General features: G+C 43.5%; 2 protein-coding genes across 6 annotated transcripts in view; both read left to right on the top strand.

The window, feature by feature from the left end:
• Window positions 1-25: 25 nt before the first annotated feature.
• cluha (clustered mitochondria (cluA/CLU1) homolog a) lies at window positions 26-17200 on the top strand. Of its 5 annotated transcripts, none has more exons than XM_079166913.1 (27): window positions 26-344; window positions 4642-4826; window positions 5290-5461; window positions 5836-5979; window positions 6117-6244; window positions 6390-6544; window positions 7031-7156; window positions 7584-7731; window positions 7828-7920; window positions 8073-8507; window positions 8839-9098; window positions 9178-9503; window positions 10415-10516; window positions 10736-10836; window positions 10928-11080; window positions 11173-11235; window positions 11327-11571; window positions 11689-11773; window positions 11866-12019; window positions 12141-12280; window positions 12641-12721; window positions 12815-12940; window positions 13067-13188; window positions 13291-13384; window positions 13478-13612; window positions 13723-13796; window positions 14145-17200. In XM_079166913.1, exons 1-27 carry the CDS (start codon window positions 209-211, stop codon window positions 14278-14280), a joined length of 4119 nt encoding a protein of 1372 aa, XP_079023039.1. In that variant the 5' UTR covers window positions 26-208; the 3' UTR covers window positions 14281-17200. The 5 variants fall into 5 exon arrangements, with proteins under 5 accessions (XP_079023039.1, XP_079023037.1, XP_079023036.1 ...); XM_079166911.1 differs by having other exon boundaries at window positions 9178-9590; XM_079166910.1 differs by having other exon boundaries at window positions 6387-6544; window positions 9178-9590.
• An 819-nt stretch (window positions 17201-18019) lies between these two features.
• pafah1b1a (platelet-activating factor acetylhydrolase 1b, regulatory subunit 1a) overlaps window positions 18020-27938 on the top strand; it is a 28709-nt gene continuing 18790 nt past the window's right edge. The window contains exons 1-2 of the mRNA XM_079165961.1: window positions 18020-18159; window positions 23913-24218. Coding sequence (XP_079022087.1) covers window positions 24187-24218 — 32 coding nt within the window. The 5' untranslated portion in view covers window positions 18020-18159; window positions 23913-24186. The remainder of the gene's footprint in view (window positions 18160-23912; window positions 24219-27938) is intronic.

Raw genomic sequence — 27938 nt, 5'->3', positions numbered from 1 at the left:
AAGGGGAGGAGAAAACCACGTGTGATCAGCCCCATGTACAGCTCTGTCCTTCCCTCCTCTGTATACTTGTTTCTGTAAGCTTTGTACCCTTCGCATGTAGCCAACTAGCCTGAGTTAGCCGGAGAAGCAGCATTTTTCTTCTTCTACAGACTCACATTATCAAGCAACGCTGCTGGGGGATTTCTGTTTGCCACACTGACTGCCGACCATGGTGAGCAAGACAGATGACATCCCGGCGTCAGTGCCTAACTGTAATCCGGTCGATCTTGCGGAGGAAGCAGGCGATGGAGCCCAGGACAGCAAAGAAACCAGCAAGACCCATCTGAAGGATTCCTGCGATTGCGGTGAGACTCTGCAGCAGACTGACTATCTGCTGTCATAGCATTACAATATAAAAACACTGATAACACACATACTCATAGAGTACATGCAGTAACAACATGCATTGATTGTTATCGGCGTGGTTTATTAAACGTTTGGCTGTCTTGTCTTTCTGCATAGCAGCTAATGACCTGAATGAATCCCTTTGGTAGCTTCTCCAACTTCAGATGGTCCACATTGCACATGCTAACTGTTCATCTGTGCTAATCAGCAAACTAGCAACCTTCACAGGGTCGGGTCCATTTCAACGTCCACGGGTCATAGCTATTAGCATATAGTGCAACGCTGCAAGTGAACCCAAAACAAGTTAGCCGGAATGCTAACATTAGCCTGGTTGATTTAGGCTAGTCGGTTAGCTAGCTAGAAATCAGCTCCTGTCTCCGTCGGCGCGTCGCTTCGTGCCCCTAAAAGACGAGCAAACGTACTGACAACTAGTGTTTATTCTGGTAAAACGTGACCCGGCTGTATAGCAAGCGACTCGTGCACGCACCACAGTGTAGCAGCGCGTGTTGGGCTAACTCGTATTGACGCACATGTTCAGTAACGACTTGTCACAGGAATGAACTGAAGGTCACCTTCAGTGGAGCTTCACACTCCACATAAACACAGGGAGGGGGGTGTAGACATGGTGTCATTTACTATTTCATGTGTCCCACGAGCTATGTTAAAGACGCGTTGACTCTATTTTCTTGTTTTTAAATGTGTACTTTAAGAGATGCCCTGTGTGTGTGGTGGCTACACTCTAAAGATTAGCTCGAGTGTTCCTCCTCGACCGGGAAGCGGAAGTTGGTTGTCGTAGAAAAAGTCATGGTGGTGCATGCACCGTGAGAGAGAGAAGGAAGGTTACGCTAATAATACACGAACAGCCGTGTAAGCAGGTGAGCGTACTGGAAGATAAAAGTAGGGTATAGGCGGCTCGCAGTGGAGCAGCCGCAGACTGTTGTCTGTAGAGGAAGAATAATGTGAGACTGTGAAGTTATTGTTACACAACTTCTACAGCACCAAAGAGTCAGAATGCGCGTGTCACATTTGGGACCTTGACTCGTCTCTTGTCTAATGTCGTTTCATTTCAAAACACAGGCGAGAGAGGCTCGCTGCTTTTACCGGTGAAGGGATGAGTTTGTGCTGCTTTTGAGGATGATCTGCTGAGCTGAGTGTGTTTTAATTCCTCTGGTTATTTGGCTGGATGATTACTTCTTTATGTGCCGTCTTCGGTCTTTCAGTCCTTCCACATTGGAACAGTGTGTGCTCCATTCAAGAACATAATATCACATTATCTATCTCCAGCTTCTCAGTTTTGCTGCTTTTCTTTAGTCGTATGTGATAATAAACTCAATATATTTTCTCTTGAAGTGTTGGTCGGACAAAATACACAACTTTCACTTTCACTTTAGGAACTTGTCATGTGCATTTTGGTGGTGGCCCAAGTGATTTTAATAAATAAAGAGAATTAGAATGATCATTAGCTGCAGCCTTACTTATGACCTGTCATAAAACTGTCTGATGACCAAAGCAAACCCTGGACCGTCAGTGCAGAGTTGTAACAGCTACAGGACAAACTAGCAGCACGTGGTCGAGCAGACAGACCGAGGCGAGGGCCACTGTTGGTGGTTCTCAGGGGCTTAATGATGGTGAAGTGTGACCTGGATCATCTCAGGAGTCGCTACTCCTCTCCTGGCTAGATGTCTTCCTCACCAGTCCACAGTCGCCTCTATTGTGTCCATCATATTTAACAATGGTACTTTAAGCTTGTCACAAGGTGCACACGGGGTTTGCATGTAGGAACACTCTTTTCATTAATTGCGAGAAAGTATTTCGTGATTCATTTCTATCTCAAACAGACCTTCCATTCAGCCGCTGTTGTTGTGAAATGCCATTGCAGATGCATGACTCCGGGACTCTGTCCACCAGGAGGTTTACTTTGTGGTTACAGACGGACCTTGTGTTGCTGTTGTTCTCAGGGTTGTCTGGCCGGTTAGTGTTGCTATGACAGCAGCCAGGGTCCCCGTGTCAAGGGGCCACAGAGTGGATAGATAGCTCGCTAGATTTATTATTTAGTTGTTCCCAAGAGAAGTGCGAATAGTATTGCATCACCTGAAAGAAGTGTGAATGATCACTATGAGTTGGCAGTTTGATTCAAAGGATTAGTCATAGAATGGATCAGTTACAGAGTAAAACTCTACTTACTGTTGTGTTTTATTGTGTTTTTTGCCTCTAATCTGCATCTATTCGATTCTTTATTTTGACCCTTTGTCTGGCTACTGTCCGACCTCAAGTTTGTGATCAGATTAAATAGTTGTCTCACCACCATATCTCATTTCAACATGAAATGCATCAAGAATAACATCTTGATGTATCTCAACTGTCTCTCTCCTAACTTCTGACACGAGATTTGTCCCGTTAAAGGTTAAGGTTCCTCGTTACCTTCTCTCCTCTCTCCTCTTTCCTTTTTTTCTTACTGAACTTTCTTCCATTGCTGTGGAGCGAAAGGGGTCCCTCTTGCAACACACAGGCTGCTGGATTGCCTCATTAATCACAGTACTTTGTACTCTTGCAACAAATTGTAGTTCAGTTATAAGGGACAAAGATGATCTCAAAAGTTAGCTGAAATATGGCAATTTTGTGTTTGCATAAAGTGGCTTTAATCCATACTTTAATAATGAAGTTGTATTAAATGACAATATGAAAGGGGTTGCTCATAGTGATGAGATTTACAGTGACTTTCTGGCAACGTAACTTATTTTGGGTCACCCGCTCATAGCTCTCTTTTTTGGCTGTTTTCCACGGAAAAGCTCGAGAAAGCCACTTATTCAGCACCAAACGACAGACCGACACAGTTAGAGACAACCTGGTGAACACAGTGGAGTATGTAGCATCTAAAGAGAATTGATGGAGACTAAAAACAGAACTAAAAGACGGTGTATAATAGACTTGCATTCATGAAATGGACACAAACACAACTCCAAATTAATGCAAATTTTGCGAGGTAACTGCTGGATGTGATGAACTGTTTGCTAACAAGTTTGCCATGACGGTTTATAAGTATGTCAATGTTATAAGTGTTGCAGGTTCATAAGGAAAATGACTGACTTCAACCTCTCAGACAAAAATAGTTCAGCTCTGAAAAGAAATAAAAGCTTCTGTACTGATACTGAAAATAGAGACCGCTTCACTGAGAGCCCTCCTTCTCAAGCCGTTGTGTTTATTATTCAGAGCGTGGCCGGTCGCCTCTCTCTCTCTTGTGCACTCCCCCCCCCCCCCCCCCCCACACCCACCCACCAGCTTCTCATTTCAGTGCGTTCAATCCCAACCGGGGTCGTGGTCCAGTTATGAGGCCCCCGCCCCTCCCCCGGGCCCCTTCTCTTCAGTAACCCTGACGCTGTGTACCCTTGACAGTGAGCAAGGACACACCGGCTGACAGCAGTCGAGTCCCAGCGAGACATCCACACACTCTGAATTAATGTGCCAGAAGGCCTCGTTTTTATTCTCAACTTAACTGTTCTTTAGTTTACAAAAGGTGGGGAATATAATGCATGCATAATATGAGGTCATTAAGGGCTCAAAAGAATGAGGGCAGCTGTTGTAGCTGACTTGCAGGTCTTGGATTTGCCACAATCTGCCATGCAAGTGGCGAGTAATTCCCTCTTGTGAATGTTGAGACTGTTTTGTGTCGAATCCCTCAAGGCTCTCTGGCTAAACTCCATTCAGTGTTGCAGAAGTGTTGATTTCAGCCGAAAAGAACGCCTTGTTACTTATTGTCCGATGTTTTTCATACAATCATTAAGTTATCTTTGTGTTTTAGTTTAAATTTTTTTTAGACGAGTTACTCTTTTGTACGGATGATGTTTGTACGGTTGATGATTCTCGATCTCATTGTGCTTATTCTGCAGCTTGTGTTTAACTTGTATCTGAATTAACTGTAGGAACACCACAGTACTCGAATGCTGTACCTGAGCTCTATCATCTCTGTTCACCCGCTCATTAATATTCAATAAGGTTATCTATGAGGTCATCGGGCCTCTGCATGCTTTTGTTGTATGTAGGATGGCTTACGTTGCACAACAATGTTGATAATTAGATTATTAACTAATGTCAGCTATAGACAGCTATAGCTGTTTGTCCTCTCTGCCTGTATTGTTTCAGAGTCATGCATGTGGTTTGAATGCTTTTAACCGCATCGCCGGTCAAAGTTGTCCAGTTTAACGTTCATCACAAGACGTTGCCTTCGCTGACGAACCCTTTGTGTCTTTTCCATTGCAGGGCACAGTGCAGATACAGCCATGGTGAATGGGGACGGGGCTCATGAGCGCACAGAGGAGGAAGACTCGAAGCAGGATGGGAACAGTGAGGCGGACGATTCTAACGAACAGGAAGTGATCGTGATCCAGGACACGGGCTTCACCGTCAAGATCCAGGCGCCTGGAACGGAGCCGTTTGATCTGCAGGTAACGATTCGCTCTCGACAAGCACGCGTTCGTTCGGTGTTCAGACAGACAAAAGCCCTTCACGTTAAAAAACCCCTGAACTCTCTTATTCATTTCAGGAAGGCCACTGGCGAATTGAATATGCGTATGCTATCTATAAAATACTTTGTGACCTAAACTGTCTATTTCTGCAATTTACCTGCCGATTGTCACGACAGAGAAGGAAATAATTACCGCTGTGATAACCTCTCGGAGTTATAAAGTCCTCTCTCATCATATAAAACTCATGGATCTAGTCCTCAAGCCGGACTTCCTGGATCATATGAGGTGGTCCCGGTTCAGGGCTGTGTTTGGTCTGAATACTGCCGTGTGCGAGCAATGTTGTCCCTCAAACTAGAAACTAAAGACTGTTCATCAGAATCAAAGCAGGTTGTATATCTCAAGCTGAAAATGTACTTATCGTCATCTCCCTCTCCTCCGTCAGGTCTCTCCCCAGGAAATGGTGCAGGAGATCCATCAGGTGTTGATGGACCGGGAGGACACGTGCCACCGCACCTGCTTCTCCCTGCAGCTGGACGGAAACGTGCTGGACAACTTCGCTGAGCTCAAGTCCATTGAGGGCCTGCAGGAGGGCTCGCTGCTCAAAGTGGTAGAAGGTAAGAGGCTTTTATTTCGCTCCTGTGTTTGTCTCACTCTTGTGGAAAAATAAACGCTCAACGTCATAGCTTGGAAAGGTCGTCGCAGTACCAACATGTTTTATCCAGGTGTGTAGAGCAATTTTAGTTCAAGAGACCGCAATCAAAGTTATTGTCCTCACTGGAAAAATCAAATTTTTAATGAAAATAAACATTATGGATGGGATGGTTTACCCTTCAGCCACAGCTTGGCACAATATATATTCCTTGCTGAGGCTATACTGTTATGTATCTGCTGGCAAAAGACGAAAGAGAATTGAGTTGCAGTTTATGACGAGTGACTCACTTCCTGCTTTTTATACCCTTTGGGATTCTTTTGTCCCTCTTCTCTCCAGAGCCGTACACGGTGCGCGAGGCTCGCATCCATGTGCGTCACATCAGAGACCTGCTGAAAAGTCTGGACCCCTCAGACTCCTACAACGGAGTGGACTGCAACTCCCTCTCCTTCCTCAGCATCTTCACTGACGGAGACCTCGGAGGTATGACATCGATGAACGGCTCCGAGTCCTGCACGGCCAATTTCAAGCGTGCATTTGAATGTCCGGTGTCCTGCGCGAATAGCGACATGCAGGTGGACCGCAGGCATTCATTTAGCTTGTTTTTAATGTGACTGCAGATAGTGATAAGCGGAAGAAAAAGGGCAACGAGCTGGAGCAGATTGACTGCACCCCCCCAGAGCACATCCTGCCCGGCAGCAAAGACCGCCCCCTGGTTCCCCTCCAGCCACAGAACAAGGACTGGAAAGTGAGAAGCAGTGCTGAATTAGACTGATTTTGAGAATTGATGTCTTTATTCTTGCAGACTGTTTACAGGGAAAGTCTCAGTAGCCGATTTGAAACTGTATTTACAAATAATTTCCTTTGGCTAATGGTTTTAATACCTCCAGCAGCCTATGCAGTGCCTGAAGGTCCTGACCATGAGCGGCTGGAACCCTCCACCTGGGAACAGGAAGATGCACGGCGACCTCATGTACCTGTGCATGGTGACCGTGGAGGAGCGTCATGTCAGCGTCACTGCCTCTACACGCGGCTTCTACCTCAACCAGTCAGTCAACATTTCGACCTCGTATGTTATTACAGCTCCATGCTTTCACTTCAATGGACTTTCTACCTTTTTCAAGCTCCGTTATCTCCTCCATACAAAGTTTACACACATTGCATTTGTCAGTCACTTGGCATTAAGAGTTTCAGGATCCTAGTTTTGGATGTCAGCATGGACTTAACAGTCGGACAATTGGATTACTTTGGGAAGTAGAATTGGGAAAGATGCCTTGGTTTGGAGATGGGTTATTTTTCTGTTTCTCCCAACATTCATTTTAAGTTCCTCTTAAGGTTCTAGATGGGCATCTGTTGGAAAAAACTGTCAGAGTGAAGTCCCAACAGGAAAACAACTTCCTGTTCAGGCTTGCTTAGTTGTAAAAGTTTCCTCTCCAGTTAGTAGATTTGTTAAAAAATGAAAAGCCACGATAACCCGCCATAACAATGTGAATAATAATAATAATAATAATAATAATGGCTATGTGTGTTCCAGATCTACTACTTACACCTTCAACCCCAAGCCAGCCAACCCCAGCTTCCTGAGCCACTCTCTGGTGGAGCTATTGAGCCAGATCAGCCCTGCCTTCAAGAAGAACTTCACTGCCCTGCAAAAGAAAAGGTATAAATATCTGTTTCTCTTTAGCTTCACAACATGTTTTTGCTCATCCTCTGTGGTGGGATATTAATACCTCAGTGTTTTCTGGTTTCTCTCCTCACTCTGGTGCTGTACAAAAGCTCCTCTTCTTTACTTTTTCGGACATTTCTCTTTTGTAGTGCTTCTTTTCTGCAATCATTATAAGTTCCTTCATTCATTTACTTTATTCAGCCAGATAAAAACACAGTCTTTTTCCATCAAGACCTGGCCAGGAGGTCAAAGTCTTAAAAACACGATAAGCAAACTAAACAAGACGAAATGATTACGGTCATTCATTTGGTTAAAACTGAGGTGATGTAGGAACTCGCAACAAGAGCAAACTTTAGATAAACTGCCTGAGATGTATGAAGAGAGACCCCATAAGTGATGCCTCTTGTCGTTTTTGCTGCAGGGTCCAGAGACACCCGTTTGAGAGGATAGCCACACCGTTCCAGGTGTACAGCTGGACAGCTCCACAAGTAGACCACGCCATGGACTGTGTGCGAGCCGAGGACGCCTACACCTCCCGTTTGGGTTATGAGGAGCACATACCCGGACAGGTAGGCACAGCTGAACGCAGCAGCACGCCAGGCAGACAGATAAAGTCGTTCCAGTGTTGATGTTTTTTTGTTTTTTTTGTGCTGATTTGTCTTCAGACCAGAGATTGGAACGAGGAGCTGCAGACTACCAGAGAGCTTCCCCGGAAGAACCTGCCTGAACGCCTGCTGAGGGAGCGGGCCATATTCAAGGTACATGACACAGAATAATCCAAACTGCTGGCTCACTCTGTTAATGGGCCATCTGATGTGTAAATGTGTCGCTTTTTAATGTGTGACAGCTTCGTCTTCTTCTAAATCACTAACACCTCCATTTTTTTTTTTTTTTTTTTGTTCTCCTGCAGGTCCATAGTGACTTTGCAGCAGCTGCCACTCGAGGCGCCATGGCGGTCATCGATGGGAACGTAATGGCCATCAACCCCGGCGAGGAAACTCGCATGCAGATGTTCATCTGGAACAACATCTTCTTCAGCCTGGGCTTCGATGTACGGGATCACTACCGGGAGCTGGGTGGAGATGCCGCTGCCCACGTCGCGCCCACCAATGACTTGAATGGCGTACGGGCTTACGGGGCCGTGGATGTGGAGGGTCTGTACACTCTGGGGACGGTGGTGGTGGACTACAGAGGCTACCGTGTCACCGCCCAGTCCATCATCCCCGGTATCCTGGAGCGCGAGCAGGAGCAGAGCGTCATCTACGGCTCCATTGACTTCGGAAAGACGGTTGTGTCTCACAGCAAATACCTGGAGCTTCTGGAGAAGACCAGCAGGCCACTCAAGGTCAGTAACACGAGTATGGTCTGGTGATATCTTACCATCAATGAATCCAATGAAAAGACCCCAAAAAATAATGAATTGATCCTTCTAGTAATTGTTTTCTGTGAAGCTAAAGCCTGATATATCCTCTGTGTCCTCCATTCATATCCAAGAACAGCTGCTATATTAAAAGGGAATAAATAAACAGGCTCGGCAAAGGGAAAGATTCCGAGAGAATATAAAGAATATCGGCAGCCTTATTTATTCAAGGCCTGTATTTCTGATCATATTGAGCCTCACAAACCACACAAAAGACATTGTGTATTCACATCTTTTGTCTGGGTGTACATTTTAGGTCCAGAGGCACAACGTGCTGAACGAGAAAAGTGAGTCCGTGGAGCTGTGCTCTTCTGTCGAGTGTAAGGGCATCATCGGAAATGATGGCAGACACTACATCCTGGACCTTCTTCGTACCTTCCCTCCTGACCTCAACTTCCTGCCTGTGGAGGGAGAGGAGCTGTCTCCAGAGAGTCGACGCCAAGGCTTCCCCCGCCAGCACCGCCACCGCCTGGCTTGTCTACGCCAAGAGCTCATCGAGGCCTTTGTTGAGCACAGGTAGGTGTCGGCGTCACCACGTCCCCGCCATCAGGAGAGCTTCTACGTTCGTTTGACCACTCATTCTGTCCCTCCGCAGATATCTTCTCTTCATGAAGATGGCGGCATTACAGCTCATGCAACAGAAAGCAAACAAGGACGCTAAGGCTAACATGCCCGCCATCACAGAGACCACTGAAGCACCCTCAGAAAGCAGTGCTGACGCAACCCAGACACAGACCGCTGCATCGGACTCTCCCGGTGTAACGGAGGCCTCCACGGACAGCACAAGCCAGACGGAGAGCAACGCCTCCGCTGCATCACAGGCAGCGACTGCCGGTGAAGAAAACTCCTCCCGGCCCGCCACCAACGGGCTTGTAGAACCCGCAGCCACCCTAAATGGGGAATGCAAGAGCCCACTGGAGGGTAAGGAGCTTGAGGAAAGTATTCCAGGATTAGCTCAGGTCAAAGAGCTGGCAGAGACCTTAGTTGGCGAAGATGGATCTTGTATTGGTACGTCCAAAAAATCCCCCAAAACTTAAGGCCAGGACAACGCAGTGAGAGCTACTCTGGTGGAAGAAGTGTTAACAGAGAAGTAGCATTTAACAAACAAAAAAAATCTATTTTAGAGAATATGTGTGTGCAGAGCAGAGTATCAGGTAGAGCATTAAAGTTTCAAGTACTGCGCTGTCGAGTCTTCTTTCCACCAGGCTAGCCGTCCCTGCTCCGCCCTCAGCCTGTAGTGGGGAAGCGTGTTGGCCCCCAATCAGCCCGCCTCTAACTGTCCCACCCTGCGACACCTTTGCTGTGTGATTTGACCCAATAAGCTGAATATTTAGTTGCCTAAATAATCAATGGCGTTAATTGATTTGTGTGCTGCTCAATTGATCCTAAACCCCAGTAATCTGAGTGAACTAATCTGTTGTGTTTGTAGTCGCTAATCGTCCGTTTTACAAAAGGTGGTGGGTTCTCTACTAAGGCCATGTCCACAGTAAGTTTACCAAACGACTGTCATGCTCAAAATAATCTGAATAACAAGATCAATGAAACATTTTACTGATGAAAAATAGCTTTTTGTCTAACTCCAGGAATGTGTATTAATGTGCACTGTCCCTGTTTATTCAATAAGTGATCACACACAGACTTTGAGGTGACAGAAGTTTGGTGTATTTACATTATTGAACCCTCTCTGTTTTCCACATCCAGCTTTGAAGCTCAGCTCAGTTATCGTTGTGGCTTAATGTGGACATGGTTTCAACTGTCCCTTTGCCATACTGGGTCTGTCGCCATTACTTTTAACATGTTTGTATTATTTCTTTGACCTTAATCACAAGCAGATCCCAAAAGCCGCGAGGTTGTCCTCAATGCCTGCAAGGCAGTTGGCTCCATCAGCAACACGTCGTTCGACATTCGCTTCAACCCTGACATCTTCTCCCCAGGTAAGCGCAACAAGGATGAGTGATCATACGCTTCATCTACGATAAAGGCCTGACAGCAGCTTTACAGCGAATGACGTGGGAATGGGTTACGTAGCCATAAAAGAAAAGGCAGTCAAGAATCAAAAGTAATCTTAATTCATCGACGTCATTTCATTACTTTGGTAATGATTTGTAACAATAATTTACCTGAAGAAAATAATGCATGTGTTGTTGAATTAGGAGTGCGTTTCCCAGATGACAGCACAGATGATATCCAGAAGCAGAAGCAGCTTCTCAAAGATGCTGCTGCCTTCCTGGTGTCCTGTCAGATCCCATCACTGGTCAGTGGCACAGACCCCAGGAATAAAGTGGTTGAATTGTTTACGTTGTGTATGAGACTTAAAAGGCCTATATGTGTGTTTTTATGATTAGGTTAAAGACTGTTTGGACCACAGCGCTCTGCCCATGGATGGAGCCACACTGACCGAGGCCTTGCGACAGAGAGGCATCAATATTCGCTATCTGGGCACCGTTCTGGAGTTTGTGGACAAGACCCCGGCCAAAGCCCAGCTGGAGCACTTCTATGTGAGTCTGAACCCCTGAATCCAACCACCACTTTTTGTCTTTGTGGTTTTTCATTCTAATATTTCTGTTTCCCATACTTTTTTTTTTTTTAGAGAATAGGAATCAGTGAGTTAATCACCAGATGTGCAAAACACATCTTCAAGACATACCTCCAGGTTGGTAACATCTGACATACAATAACCAGCCACTTCCAACGACAAACCCACAAACGTATGTTTAAAACGTTTTTTCCTCATTTCCGTGCAGGCCGTGGAGTTGTCTGCTCTTTCTGCCGCCGTAAGCCATTTCCTCAACTGCTTCCTGAGCTCCTTCCCCGACGCTGTCGCCCACCTGCCTCCCGACGAGCTGGTGTCTCGCCGTAAAAGCCGCAAGCGTCGCAACAGGGTCCCCGGCGGTGGCGACAACACGGCATGGGCCAGCCTGACGCCCAATGAGCTGTGGAAGAACATTGCCTCTGAGGCCAAGAGCTACTATCACTTCACCATACAGTGGTGAGGGCCCCCCTCCTCTGCTAATGTGAAACAGATGTTAAAGCTCTCTTTTTACGCTTCAGCATTTCCATTTCTTTTGTGGTTATTGGTGACAAATTTAAATATTCTCTTACACAGCGAGAGTGCGGACCAGGTGGTGGAGAAATACGGCTTCCAGAAAACCACTCTGCTCAGAGAGATTTCACTCAAAACTGGCATCCAGGTAACACTCATTTAGTCAATAGTGACCCCTGACGGCATTTTGCCAAATGGCCTTCTGTAAATGTTTTTCTTTTCTTTTGCTTTGCCTTCTAGATTCTGATAAAGGAGTATAACTTCGACAGCCGCCACAAGCCTGCCTTCACAGAGGAGGACATCCTGAACATTTTCCCTGTTGTGAAGCATGTGAACCCCAAAGCCTCGGATGCCTTCCACTTCTTCCAGAGTGGACAGGCCAAAGTGCAGCAAGGTGCGACATGTTTTTAGATTGAATCATGCATAAACCTTGACGGAATGAATGGTTTGTAAAAATCTGATCTTTCAGAACTTATGACTAAACGTATCTCACCTGCTTTTCTTTACATTTCCAGGTTTTCTGAAGGAGGGCTGTGAGCTGATCAATGAGGCTCTGAACCTCTTTAACAATGTGTACGGAGCCATGCATGTAGAGATCTGTGCATGCCTTCGCCTGCTGGCACGCCTTAATTATATCATGGGAGACCACGCTGAGGTAGGCAGACATGTGGTGACACCTGGCTCTTTGTGTGTCCTACTGTGTGACTAAATGTAGGGCTGTTCCAAATGTCTTTTTATTCTATTTTGTTTTGACAAGACTCTCAAATTATTAGAAATGTTTGGATCACACAAGTTGGAAACAATCCCAAGCAGTAGTGCGGCACGGGTCAGGTTGTTTATAATACCATTACAGCAGCCAATCTGCACTGCCCAAATCCACAAAATCAACCACCTGAACCCTGTGCAGAAACGATGAAAGAAAACAAAAGCAGCATTCGAATTTTGATTTTGAATTCAAATGTCAACGTTTATGAATGAAGCCCTCCCTAAATACCAGTTGTGTATTCACCCACAGGCTCTCAGCAACCAGCAAAAGGCTGTTCTGATGAGTGAAAGAGTCCTCGGCATCGAGCACCCCAACACAATTCAAGAATATGTAAGTTATCGCACCAAATGCAGGAGGTATTTAGTTCATAAATCTCATTCGTATCCCTCTGACCTGTAAGTTTTGTTTCCTGTTTGTTCCCAGATGCACTTGGCTCTGTACTGCTTTGCCAACGGCCAGCTGTCGACCGCCCTGAAGCTGCTGTATCGCGCCCGTTACCTCATGTTGTTGGTTTCTGGGGAGGACCACCCAGAGATGGCACTGCTAGACGTGAGTGCAGTCTTTACTTGAGATCTATATAAGCTACCAACTGCTTCTATGGTAATGCAGCGATGCTGATTAATCCTTAAGCAGGAAAAAGACGTAACACTAATACTGTTGCCCTTCGTTCCACAGAGTAACATTGGACTGGTGCTACATGGAGTGATGGAGTACGATTTATCGCTGAGATTCCTGGAGAACGCCTTGACTATCAACACAAAGTACCACGGACCCCGGTCCCTTAAAGTGGCCCTCAGGTGGGGAGGGATTGATCGTCCATATCCATATAGCAGTTATAATACTGGCTGACATGATGATTTACATTATGCACGGCTTGTGTTTTTTTCTTCTTTTCTCAGTCATCATTTGGTTGCGAGGGTTTACGAGAGCAAGGCCGAGTTCCGCTCAGCGCTGCAGCACGAGAAGGAGGGTTACACCATTTACAAGAACCAGGTGGGCCCCCGCACGACTCTACGCTGACGGGAACTGACACGTGGTCAGTTGTGGTGAAATGATATCTGAAATATTCCTTCTTACTCTTCTCAGATGGGCGAGGCACACGAGAAGACCAAGGAGAGCTCAGAGTTCCTGAAGTACCTCACCCAGCAGGCCGTAGCTCTGCAGAGAACCATGAATGAGATCTACAAGAACGGCTCCAACGCCAGCATCACGCCCCTCAAGGTGACTGCTCTGATTCAGGAAGTGTTTTTGTGCTTCTGTCTGTTTCATCTCCACCGTTTGGCAGTGATGCTATGTTTTTTTTTTTTTTTTAATTTCCTCTTGTTTTCCAGTTCACTGCTCCCAGCATGGCCAGTGTGCTGGAACAGCTCAACATTATCAACGGCATCATCTTTATACCGCTCAGGTACGTAATGCTTTTATTATCCCCTGCAGGGAGGTAATATTTTTACACAACAGAAATCTGCCATTATAAACAAAATACTGCAGCTGTATTATATTGGATTTTATTACCTTATTTTAAGAAGCTATCCCTGAAAATGGCTTTAGAGACAAATTCAGCCCATAATGATGACGACTAAGTGTAAAATTTAATTTTAAAGTTGACTTTAGTATTCGGACATTGTAATAGATTGGAGACACAAGTGACAACAACAGCTATGAGTTAGGGGATAAATAAAAGAACAAAAATTACAAATGGTCAAGTGGAAATGTCCTCTTCGGGAATTCAATTTCTTTTTGTATCTCGTTGCAGCCAAAAGGATCTGGAGAACCTGAAAGCGGAGGTTCAGAGGCGGCAGCAGCTGCAGGAGCTGCAGGAGCTGGGAAAGAGCGAGGAGCCCACTGAGGACAGGCCACTGGAACTAGAGGACAAAATTCCCATTGATTAAATGTATACAAGCCCGCAACACAGCAACTTTCTGCTATGGGGGCAGGGAGAGGCCGTGACGCAACAGCCACGTCACTGAGCCTGTGGACCCGAGAACCGAGCGGTCTAAATCAGCATTGAGATAAACAGGGAGGGATGGGTCAGCGCAGTCCAGACAACAAACAGCATCATGTGTAGGACAAAGGATACAGAGCGGGAGTTTTCCTACGAGGTAGGGAGGGAGGGAGGGAGGGAGGTAGGAGAAAGTACAAACATAGAATCGATGTAACGTGCAATCTGACAAAATCCCCGGCCCAGGAACCTGGTGATGTGAAGTCACTCAAGGTGTTAGCTTCCAAGAAATATGATTGCACATGGAAAATGGTCGAAGCCGGGGGAGTGAGACCAAGGATGACCATGACATTGTATACCAGAGCCTTATCCATCGCATCATATTCCCCCCACAAATAATGCTTCTTCTCAGCTCCAACCTCCCACAGCACTGTTAGCCCAGGACCATATTTTTTGCCCCGCCATTCCTAAAGGGCCTCAAAGACCCCCGGGCATGTAGCCACCCTCCCGCCCTCCAACGGTGCTCTGAATGATAAAGCACCTACCCTGTCCTAGAACTCAGGGGTACTTTCTACTGTGCACTATACAGTCACTAAATTTAAGGTTTCCCAAGTGGAGCTTAAGAATGTAAATTCCCTTCTTAGTGGCTTCTTTGAGCCACTCTGTAGCAGACACCCATCACTCTTGCACTCTTGGTTCATTAATTTAATCGTTTTATCCTTTGTATTTACCACATCCGGTGGGTGCCTGCTGTGTCCTACGGTTTCTCCAAGCAAGCTAAACAATACAGTGACATGTTAGCGAGCATTCAACAGGTTTAATTACATTTGCTGGAAATTCTTTTTTTTCTTTTCTAAAATGGAGTTTGTAAAAGTGCACAGGAGAAGTATGAACGTGTTTTAGGCCTGTTTATCATCTATTAATTTAAGCCATGTCTGTTTTATAGAAAATGTATAGAAGTGGGGGAAAAAAAGGTGTATAAATCTCTATGGAATTTAGACAGGTACCTGATTGATGTTTATGGAAAACGCAGATTTAAAACGTCCACATTTTAAGCAGTAAATGTATCTATCTATATACTAGCTGTGTTCAATCTTCTATTTTTACACATTGAAAGAATATGTGCATGTATGTTTGTGTGTGTGTGTGTGACAATGTGTGTGTGTGTCTTCGTGTAGTCCAACAGAAAATCTATTGGCCAGGGCTGTTGCTGCTTTTGCTGCTGCATAGTTTGAATAGAGGCTAAGCGAACATTGGCTTTCCAAATGTTTTATTTTTCTACGCATTGTAAACCTGTTGGATGGGTGATGCCTCTTTTCTTAACACATTCATGGCCACCGATGTTGTAAATCTGTTTGTGTATGAATTGGTACTGAAATGAACCTCTTCTCATCACTGGACAGGTGCTCAGCATTGGCAGTAGTGACTGATTTGTTTTTTGTTTTCCCATTATTGGGTTTAGCTTTTCATGTGTAACGAAGAGACAAGGGGAAAGAGAGTAGCCAGCAGTGTCTGTTCATTGAGCAATATTTAGTGCACTTTCTCATGCGGTTTGGATGTGTGACGACGACCACAGCACCACCAAAAGTGGACGAAAGAAGCGCTGCTTCAATGTGATGTACCAAAAAGAGGCTGATAAGGTTTGTTTGCGCTTGTATACATTGCAATGTATCCCTCCCATGGCAATTTGTTACTTAATTGTTGCCGAGTCTAAATGTATGTGATTAAAGCAATAGAGAGATGGTGCTGGAACTTTTACTTGGCACAAGTTGTATGAGATTGACTACTCACTGTACCGGCTGAAAATAAGGGCGCTGTATAAAAACACAACAAAGGGCGACCTCTTTGGACTGGGTGAATTCCTTTTATTAGTGATTTTTTCCTGATTGTGCTCCTTAAACAGGTCTTGACATCAATAGCACAGAGTGGTGTGTGTTGTACCTATTATTTATGCTTCTGAATGGTAACTAGGGTGATAACAGTTAATAACTTTACGTTTCTGATTTTCTTAAAATATTGTTTTTTCATTGACAGTTTTTTTCTCTCACCCAGTTACCCAAGTTTAACTCAACACAAACATTGTCCACAAGGTGGCGCACTAACATTAGTCTCGTGAAGGACGTGTATTGACCTGTATTGTCCACAAATATGCACATGCTTCAGTTGACTATGACAAATTTAAATAAGGGAATCTTTTGCATTTTCCCCCTGAGATTATTAGGAATATAGCCCAAAATGACTGCTTCCTGTTGAGCGTTTTCTGAACCTGTTAGTCCTTCCAGCTGGAAGTCCATTGTTTTTTTTAGTCCAATTTTAATTGTTAATGATTTAGAAGAAACCCACTGAGAATGATCAAACGCTTTCTCTTTTAACACGGTGCTTCAGATATAATGTCACTCCACTAGAGTTCAGTGTTAATATTTCTGTTTTGGATAGCTGTTTAATGTTTGAGATGTTATTTCATGTTATTAAGACATTAGCATCAGAACTGGAAAAAAAACAAGATGACCTATAGTGGAATAATAAATTAAGTGTATTCTTCAACACATAATTGATATACACCAGTATACCATTTGCAGTTACTTTACAATCTGACTGTCTGAAATACAAAACAAGTGTGAAATATGTATATTAACTGAAGTTGCATATAAAGACAGATAATAAATATGATATATGAATATCCTGTACAAAATATCTATTAAAGGTCTGGTTGGGGGTGAAGGGGAGTAATGTCTCCCCCAAAATGTTCTGCACTTTGCTGCCCAGTGTTGCATTTGTTGTCTGAAATGATTGAAAGTGTTGCGCTTTCTTAGCTGATAGAATCTCTTCTGGTCAAAGGCTTCGTAGGCCGAGTGGTTGACTCCACTTGCTCTGATGATGTGTGGTGTTTGTGTGTTCTTTACAAAATAATCATATTTTGGTTTGAGTATGCTTTTATATTAAAATGAATACAATAAAACTAGTAAAAGCGTTTGGGGTTCTGATAACTCATCAAATAACGAGATATTTGACTTCAGTAAAAGTAGTAACACCAATGTTAACTTGTTTACTTTTAAGTATTACAAGTAGAAGTACTCATTAGATGGCAGAATGGGTCATGTCTGTAGTTTTGTGTTATTACTGATGCATTACCGTGTAAGCAGTATGATTTTATTTTTGCTGGCTGAGACGAAGATGTTTAGCAGCTTCCTACTATAAACGGTCAGTTATATATTAGTTTAATCAATATTGTATAGGCTGATGACATGTTTTATATGTAAATTACTAATTAGCAAAGTGGCTATACCTGTCATATAAACGCAGTGGAGTAAAAAAGTGCATTATGTTATATAGTGGCGTGGAAGTATCAAGTAATATACCTGAAAAGTACAGTACAGTACTAGTCCTAGTTACATTCAACATAGTGTAATTTGTCATATTTCTGCATATATATATAGCGATATATTAGATTTAACAATAGCAAGTCTCTTAATGACTCATACAACGCTTCAATTATTCGTATATATAAATACATTTCTGCTATTCTACATGTACGGATGCCGAGAAGTCGTGTAAGAGTTAAAAGTCAAAAAACGTATAAAGCAACCAAAGGGATTTTCTCCTGCTATCAAGGGCGTGCGCGCTCCCGCCAGACTGTGAACGCGAGCTTCATGCGCGCTCTCGTGCTGAAGGCGAATGCAGCAGCCAACGAAAAAACAAGCGGAGAGACAAGACGGGCACAGTTTACCTCCACATCACAAGATCTTATTTTGGAGCGGAGATTTCACGCCCTGTCGGGTCGTGTTACCGTTAAAGACGGTTGAGGATATTCACGGGCAGAAACAATAGGGTGAGTTCAAGTGGTTTTCAATAGCGAAGCCGGTCAGGGCTCGAAGGAATCAGGCTTTTAGGTGGAGAAAATGACGATGTGGCTGTAATGTGTGCACCTCCTTTTTATGTCTCAAAATGGCGGATAGGCCGCTAGGACTGGAACAGCAGGTACCTTGTCAGTTCATCCTTGTGTCCAGATAAGCAATGTTTTGGACTTAACTGTCATTCAAGTCGGTCATGGTCAGCAACGGTATGAGTTAATTGAACTTGAAGGCATAGTACGAGCTCGTGAGTGTTCGTTAGAGTGAATGTACGAGCTAACTTTGGGACTGCATCGTCGGGAGGCTAACTCGGCTAACGTTAACTTTAGCTAACGATAACATAGTTAACGTTAACTTTAGCTGATATTAGCTAACGATAACAGAGTTAACGTTAACTTTAGCTAACATTAGCTAACGATAACAGAGTTAACGCTAACATTAGCTAATGGTAACAGAGTTATCGTTAACTTTAGCTAACGATAACTGAGTTAACGTTTACTTTAGCTAATATTAACGTTAGTTAACGATAACAGGGCATAGTTAACGTCAAGCTACCGTAAGTGACCACAGTGAGGAGACATGTCGTAAATGACAGCTGCATCTGGCTTCCATGCCAAGTTCGTAATAATCAGTAATTAGCATAGTTAGTAGTACAGCCTGTTGAAAACCTCGACAACCAACAACATGACCACACGAAGTCACTGCTGGCAGCTAGCTCTATTACCTAACTATACTACTACACTAATTTACCGTTTTAAAATATATCACCGTGTAGATATTTTGTTGTTGCAGCTTTACGTCACTGCTGTGCCCAATATTAGCATTTGGCGAGGGCGTGAAGTGATATTTGATGTATAATTGTCGATATAAAAAAAACAACATTATAATTGAACATCAGACAGCCCTGCTGCAGATTTTCTGACACGACATGCTACCGAGTGTACTCGCTGTCATACTGGTGGATACTCGCTGTTGGTGCTGGTATGCTCAGCTGAAGCTCCTCATCTCTGCGACTTAGTCTGCTTCATGCGGTTTGTTGGCACCGTGTTAGAAAATCTGGGTGGAGCACATCTCAGGCGATGAGTTTGTATGTATTGCATCTACCCAGCACTGAAGTGTCTGCCTTGTTTGCACGTTTTCTCACGCGTTGTGTGGCTGTATAGTTGAGTGATCGGGACAGGATTTGTCGGACCGAGTGCTTACACCGGGATGAATGCGAATCATCGCAGTGGTGACTCACACGGAATCCGACAAACAAATCCTCCTCGAAATTGTGGACAAACTTGTCGTGATATCGGATGTAAAGCATTGGTTTAAGTAAGAGTCGTTGGCTGGTTTATTTTTCCCTGTCACCCATGAATGGACAGCGTTGCAGCTGATTAACTGGAATTATGGGATATTGATTTATTTTTTTTTCCATTCTTGAAAACAGTGTTTAACTACTTAAATATACTGTCTGCTTACGTCTCAGGTCAGAGCATCTGTGTTTTTAATCTGGCTGGTTTTGAACTGAATCAAATACACCCATCTTAAAGATGTGATCCCTTACTTCATCTTGTAGTTATTTTGGCACCTAGTATCTTAACAGCTGTTTGTTTTTTTTGGTATATGCTAACAACTATCCCTTAAACAAATTAGTATTTAAGTTGATTTTACTGGATTACACTGATGCTGGCTTTATTCTTAAAATCACTGAGGAATATTTTGCCACCTGTTTTGAGTGAAATGGAGGGACTCTTGGTTTCCTTTCAGTTTAGCATAGTTTCAATGTTGTCAACCTAATAACCCTGCATTTAACCCTGATATGTTGTCTTTTTCTAAATGAAAATGTGATACAATAAGAGTACAAAACATAATTAAGATGAATAATATTTCACTTGTCAGAAAAGCCAGATTTACAGATTAACCATACTGTTGAAATGGCTCAAATTTCAAACTACAGTGCACAGGAATTGTATAGGACTTGAGCTGCTAGACTCTTTTCTTCGTCTGACTTCTTGGAAACATGAGCTAATATGAGAACAGCAGCTCTTTCTTTAGAAATACAGACATGCTTCATTTCTGGTACAGTTTGCTTGAAAGCGTTCTTGGTCGGTCCCTAGTTTTATCAAAGGTTGATTTGAGTAAGTGCATCCCGGCAGCCAGTCTTTATTCAGTGCTGCCAGCAATGAAAACAATGCAACACCAATTGTAGAAGCTTCGGCCATTGCAAGAGCTGCTCTGCTGACACTTGTTGCCAGCTCAACAACTGAAGAGTAAAGCAAAGGGCAGCCACAGATTGTGTACATTGTTTCTTATAAAAGTCATTGGGGTAGTCTGTGTCGGCAGTAAGAATTGTCTGAAAGGAGCAGATGTACAGTTTTACAGAGGAGGTCTCCTCTCCATATTGTGTCAACAGTCAACAATTGGTTTGAGAGTCTATTTATCTTTGATTGTGGCGGGCTGAAGGGCAGATAGATTCCCATTTGAACCTCCTTCCATGAGCTGACAGTAGCACAGAGGTTGAACTATCAGAGACAGGTTGTCCACCAGTGAGCTGAGTGACAATTACTGACCTGTTTCCAGCAGCAACTGCCCGTCAACCTATAATTGACCACTTGGATTGTGAAGAAACGTCAGTTCATGCCAACATTGTCAGACACGACTGTCAACATCTAGTTGCTGTTGAATATATTTTTAGCAACCAGTTATAGTGGTTGGCAAAGTAGCCTTGAGGGTTGAAAGGTTTGATGTGAACATGCTTCATACTTGCCAATTTGGCAACGGTAACTGACTCAGCACATACCTCCAGTCTAAATTCAGAGCTATAATAATTTAAACCTGCAACATCTTGGCATGAAGTAAATATCCTGGAGAACGTGAACAAGCATCTTATGGCTGCCAAATGGAACTTTGCTTGTACTGTACAGTTGACTCAAACATATAAATGAAGGAGGCTAACTAGTCTTTTTGGGTTGTTCCCACTGTATGCCGGTTGGCTTTGGTATGGGATTGATTTGTTGTTCCTGTGAGCCTCCTGCCTGCTCAGTCTCATATGTGGGGATTCTGATCTACCAATCAGGCCTCTTACATCAGGTAACACAACGGATAGGACACTAGCTGTATAGTTTAGTAAGGCTAGCCGATTGTTACCAAGCCACATAACTGACACGGGCACCCTGCGGGTTGCAACGGCTGCAGATTGAAAGCTGAGCCAGATGTTCACTCGGTTAGTGATAAAGCTCTTTGGATAATTTGTGTCTGAGTACTTTTACCAAGAACAACCATTCACAGAAACTGCCGATGATTAACAGAACATTCAGCATTTCAGTGCCGTTGGGTAGAGGTTGAAAGGTGATATGGTAACATTCCCAGGACACAGGTGATATGAAGGTGAAGTCATTGACAGAAAATGAAGGCAGTCCAGATTCCAGCTGTTTGAGATGCTTTGCTTTTTAGAGAGAATGATGACATAATGACACCAGCAGAAAACTGGGCTCGACATTCCTCAGGGGTGTGTTCCTTTGTTCAGACATGGAAGTGTTGATTATCAAAACATTGTACACATACTTTGTCCATCATACTTGGCAGGTGAAATTATACAACATTGTAATATTGTACTGCTGACTATGTAACAGTTTGACCAGATTACTAATGTGTTCAACTTCAGTGCTGGTTTTCCTTGGTTTGATTTGAGTGTTTTGAATGAAATCTTATGTTTGGTGGTCCACATTTTTTAGAAATGTAAGTCCAGTTCATGCGCTAGAACATAGAACAGACTGTGCGTAGACAGTGATGCAGTGGGTGTGGTTCATTACAGTTTAGACCTGCCGCTTGCTTATTGCATTCTTAAACTGACAAACCGGGGGTGTTTTCCATTATTCATTAAAATGGCATTTTAACAACAGATAAGCTGTTAGGACTCAACAGGAAATTAAACAAAATCTCTCAAAGCAGTCAGCGCCATTAGAGAGTAAGGGGCCCTTTATTGTACAGTTCCTGCTGCTACACAATGACAGGAGAATCAATGGGAGGAAGACCATCACCATTATTAACCGTCAGTGGGCACATTTATAGATGCACCACGACTGTGGCCCATTCCAACGAGACACAACCACATTTTGTGCTGAACCAATTAGCCTGATTATGTGATTGTGCAAACATTTTGCTCCATACTGAAGCCACAAATGAGATTTGCAGAGAGGGGAGCCTAACACAGTAATGGATGCTCACAGCGATGACCGCTGCCAGCAGCACAGAGGGAAGTATCAAAATATATATAGATAGTAGGTGACCTCATTTCACACAGCACAGCAGTTTTACAGGTTGATGTTGAAGGCACATGCCTATTAACGGATGTTTTGTTTAGGGAATCTTAAGACAGTCATTTTTAGCTTCAGTGCTGTCGACTTAATTGTGGTGTTGTACTGCTGTAACCCTGAAGCATGGCAGAGTAAACAGTAACAGCCCAAAAACCTCCTCCACGTCGTAATCCACACATAGTCCGAGTTAAGCAGACGTTTGGACTGCTGTCACCTATCAGGCGTGGTGTGGTGAGTTCAGGGTCCATAGTTTAGTTGTTAGCTATGTTCGGTTGCTTATAAATTCATCTGATTAGACTTGGTTGATCAGCAGGCATCGTGTTTTGAATATGCAAAACCCTAAGCTGCTGTGGTACTTATCAGCAAATAAAAGGAGGTATTTTCCCTTGTTATAATGTCACTGCTGCATCATCAGCTGAAATGAAAAATGTGTGGATTTTCCTGAATTGCAGCTTCCTGGGGTGTTTCCAATCCGCATGCTTACTCCAGACACATCAATGTTTCATTCACTGCTTCTTTCACATGCAGCACATCTCACGCCTGACACACATTGTCTCCTGTACATGTGTCTGGCTCTCTGTGCCTGGATGTAGTTTTGTCAGTTTGTTGCAGGCCTCTAGAAGGAGGTGAATTGGCTTTGTTTGTACCTTTTGTTTACTGTTTTGGCAGAGATTTTGTCAGACTGGTCCCAGTAGACTAAGAGGCTTATTGTTGCTCACAGTTAATATTCTAGTGGGTACCTGCTTTGGTAAAGTGCTTTTCAAGACCACGATGCAGTGGGAAAAAAAAGGGACTTCATCACATTGTTAGCTGCATTGAAATGTGGGCTAAAGCTTTGTGATCCCAGGAACAGCTGATTTTACAGCAAAAGCTGACGTGTGAAATTTCTCCTCATAAAAGCTATCACAACATTCTCCTAATGAGACCATAGGTTCGGGGTATTGGACGAGCACAGCCGTTACTCGAGCCCGCTCGGCTGTGTCCTGTGTTTTTTTTTTTTTTTTTTTTTCTCTTTCTTCGTTGGCAACCTGGGAGTAGAAGTACGTTGCTCGGGGAATGTGGGTCAGCTCTTGTGTTATCACTGAGACAAGAATGTGCTGCAAGAGCTCTTAGACCAGACTGGTGACGTGACAGACAGATCATGAAGGTAGATAGGAGTGGAGCTGAAGAGCAAATGAAGGAGTGGTTTGATAGATGGGCTTTGTTGTGGGAGTTACATTGTCTTTCTGCCTATAAATAACAGCGTACATTATTTTGTGCTTCCCTTACTTTTTCCATTGTTGACAGGTTCTTCAGTATTTTTGGTGCAGACATTGTAGTACTCCTCTGGCCTATAAATATTGTCATCTCCACCCACTCTTCATGTTATCTGTCATGCATACATAATGCTGACTTTCCTCTCTCTCTTTCTCTCTCTCTCTCCTCTCCAGATGCAGTGTAGACTTGGCTGCTGACTGGTCTGCAGGCTCTTTTCTGGTCCCTGGAGTCAGCCAGTTGGGGGGGGCAGATTCCTGCGTTCCCCTTCTCTCAATCGTTGTCTGGACAAAACCAACTGGCCGCCATTGGAGTACGCAACTCATCCTCGACCGTGTTGCTTGGACCAGCACAGCTCATCTCCTGACTTGAGGAGAGCGCAGTAGCTGCACTAGATTTACCTACTGCCAACCGATCCTTCCTAAGCCCCGCCCACTCTGCCTCGTCAACATGGTGCTGTCACAACGGCAACGAGATGAACTGTAAGTCGCCTACACACCTTTCATCACATGTGGCTGAGTTGTGAAGATGTCAGATTCAAAATGTATGGATTAATACATTGTGGTTTCAATGTTGTGTATGTGTTGCATCATGGGATGAGACATGTTTAATTTCAACTTCATACTAGATTCACTTTCACAGCTGTCCAGTACAACCACATTCTTCTGATGTTACTGTGCAACTTTGAAGGAATGAACAATGTTAGGTGCTTTTGAAGATGTTTTTCATAGAAGGTAAGCACAAAGTGTCCCATGCCAGACATGAACTGGGTTTATTGCAGGTTGTGGTTGGCACCCTAAAGCGTGAGATTACCTGAGCACCCCAAGAATAAAATTTTCTGTTACAGCCATGCTTTATCAGAATGGGAATGGCACCTCAACACGTTTGAAACATTAGATCTCCTCTTCTTATTCTTGCAAGAAAGAGTTCAATGAACGATTCTATTTTTGTATACCTAAAATTCCTGTTTTAATTGTGATTTTCATTGCTTCCCAGCATAAGTGTATTGATTACTACAATCAGTTTAGATAGGGACATTTTTGTTATTTCTCTCTCCTTGGTACTCTTCAAGAAGAATCAATGACTGGTTTAAGGTTCCTGAGCTCCCCTGAGATCTTGCAGTACAAATGTATTGATCCTCCACTACCTTCTGCTGAAAATGTTAAGTCTTCACAATTGGCCTATGTGACCTTTTAGGTTAAGCTTAGTGCTGCTTTATACATAAAGGAAAAAAACGTGTGTTCGCTGTGTTCACTGCTCAGAGTGATTTCACAGGAAAACCACACGAGGAAGAATCACTGCTCTTCTTAAAAAAATTGTCTGGCATAGGCACTGAAGTGGCATACAGACAAAGAGATATCTGCACATGGGCTGTGTGGTGTAGAGTGAGAGAGACTGTGATAATGAGGGACTTGTAATATGGCTCTGCTGAGTCTGCGGGCTTTGTAATTAACCCCTGAGGTGGGAGATAAAAAGTTAAGGTAACTCATTGTGAGATACAAGGTCATGAGAAGGAGATGATATGATCTCGTTGAGTTTTAGTCCTTAAGAAAACCTTCCACTTAAGAGGTTTGTCAAGAGGTTTATGTTTTTGCCTCTGACTTAAACAGAGAAAATGCTGTTTATTTTGAATGAGATTCACATGACAAGGTTCTTAACATTCCTCCCTATGTTTCTGTGTTTTTAGATTAGCACTGTAGGAGGGGTCTGTTGGTATGGCGAGAGCTATTGGAATGCTAATCTTTCATGCTATTTGCTATTCAGAGGAAGCTGCCGGGGACTCCATTACCCCTCTTTTCTCCTCTGTTGCACAAGTCTCTGGCCCCCATATAGCTTACAGGAAACGAGTGTGGGACCATCACACCACTTGAGTCACATTCAAGCATCTGTTGCATTCTTCCCGTTGGAGATGTCGCTTGGCTCGGTTGGTGCTCATTGAGTTTGTCGGCTCTGAAGTGCCCCTCAGATCTTATTTTCTAAATGGCAGCCTCATTTAGGGGAAGCCAGCTTGAAAACCCAGCGGCCCATTTTGAATCAGGCGACACAGCAGAGGGGGTAATGGGAACAGTGACCAGTGCACTGTCTGCTATTCATGCTAAATGTTTCATTGGGCCCTCTCCTTTCTTTTTCACAACCCTTTTTAACATCAGGCAGCAAACAAACAGATTTAGTTCCCATTGCATTCAGGCAATCTCCCTCCAGACCAGCGCTTCAGTACAGTCTGAGGAATGATCTTTGTCCATATTACCACGCGTGAAAACGCCTTTCACATGAGCTTTTACATACACTGGTCATGCTGTATACTGAAATTGTTGCAAAGCGCTTAAATATTAGCTTCCCCTCTGCGCATGTAGGCAGTAGTAGCATAATAAAATGCAGAATTTATCAGCACAATAGCTGTTAGCGTAGGCAACAAGGTTAGCGACGCTTGTAGTTCGTTTGCCATGTTGAAATTAACAAAATGAAGTCGAGGCTGATGTTGGATCACTTGATAGTGCTGTGAATTAACTAGTAGCGGTGCAACGGATCATAAAACTCACGGTTCGGATCGGATTTTATATTGCTGTAAATATATCTCCTTCAAACAACTGGATTTATTCAAGTTTCTCACCAAAACTACATTTTACGAGATTACATGTGTACACATAATGTTACAATTTACCAATACTCATTTTAACTGAACAGAGCCTGAACGCATCATAGTGTAACTGAACAGAACCTTTGTTCTCCTCCAGTCAGTTTAAAAACAGGATTGATTGTTTACAGTGTAACATTATCAGAGATTGGCAACTAGAAATGCATAAATGCTGATGTCCTGATTGCATATTTTACTGAATATTGGTGGAAAATGATAGTCTGTAAACCTTTATTTCACACTGCGGTGGTCAAAATTAAACTGAATAATTAATCCACGGTTCATGAGGGGGTATCAGTACCGACCACGGATCGACCGTGGTCCGTTACACCAATACTAATTGGGGAAAGACGCGTTGCGACTGAGACCCAAACAAGTAGCAAACGGGTTTTCAAAGGTCTCTGTTTCGGCTCGTCCAGACTAAAACGCAATCCTGGCATCGCAAACTGGCATCAGCAAACGTCCTTTTTAGGGGTTCTAAAACGCCAGATTAGTGTCGAGGCTAGGCGTAAGCGTAGCCGTGTGGGTTAGCCTATGTGTGCCTTCAGAACAAATGTTTTTGGCATTGAATGTCAGAAGAACAGAAAACAAGAGGAGGCAGTTTATCCTTGTTTTTGTCTTTCCATTGACCTGCTCTTTGACATCGACCAAACGACAGCATAACAGTTATATTAGCGGTTTGGAACAACATATTATAAAAAGATAAATAATATTTGTCCCCTAGATGTGTGCTGTTTTGTCAGCACTGCAGTCAGATGCTGTGATTGCGTAGCATCCTCACAACGACTCTATTTTTATGAACATAGCCAATGAAAAGCGCGTTTGTGTTTCTTACCAGGGTCAGGAGACTCGTCCCTGCTGGCATTTAATATAAATAGACTCAGAACACAAACTATCTGCTCCTCCGAAGGACCTGGAGGCACCAATGTGCAGATGGGTCTTTGCCTTTCAACACTCTTTGCTTGACAAAGAAACTCCCCTCAGCCATCTCCATGTCTTAGGCTACAAAATGGTTCATGTGATTTATTTATTATTTATTTTGTTCCATTATCCTTGCTGTGAATGTGGTAACACGATGGATTAAATGCCAAGATTTTGGCTATTCAGAAGACCTAAAGGTGACTTAAACCATGAAAGATTGCAGTGTAGAACAGCACAGTCAAAGCTATGGCATGAGGTTATTCTGGAAAAGCACATCTGTTTTATTCACTGGTATTTATAGCTGCTCAATATTTACATTACAAATATTCTAGAGGGAATCTCTAGGCACCTCACGATTCGATTTATTTTTTCTCTCAATGTGACTATCTGCTCTTTTAAAAACTGCATATTTGTAATGATTCATAATTTAAAAAAACGGATGAATTTACTACATTATCTTTTATTTATTACATTTTTGTAACAAATAGAAGAACTGTATCAACTGGAGGGTTACATTTCCAAGCACTGCAAACGGGACCAACAGGGAAATAAATAAAATTGGGCCTGTAGCAGCATCCTACACAGAATTCAGCGTGTTCTGAGAGCTACTGTTATTCACAAATAAATAATATAGACACTTCCACGC

Source organism: Pholis gunnellus, assembly GCF_910591455.1.
Source record: "Pholis gunnellus genome assembly, chromosome: 9".
Classification (NCBI taxonomy): domain Eukaryota; kingdom Metazoa; phylum Chordata; class Actinopteri; order Perciformes; family Pholidae; genus Pholis; species Pholis gunnellus.
This window is presented reverse-complemented; position numbering and strand designations above follow the sequence as displayed.

Coding starts and splice junctions, on each gene's coding strand:
- cluha (XM_079166909.1), top strand. CDS start 209: ATGGTGAGCAAGACAGATGACATCCCGGCGTCAGTGCCTAACTGTAAT. Junction 7,921..8,072: donor GGGAGCGGGCCATATTCAAG/GTACATGACACA, acceptor GTTCTCCTGCAG/GTCCATAGTGACTTTGCAGC. Junction 12,941..13,066: donor CAGAGATGGCACTGCTAGAC/GTGAGTGCAGTC, acceptor TTCGTTCCACAG/AGTAACATTGGACTGGTGCT.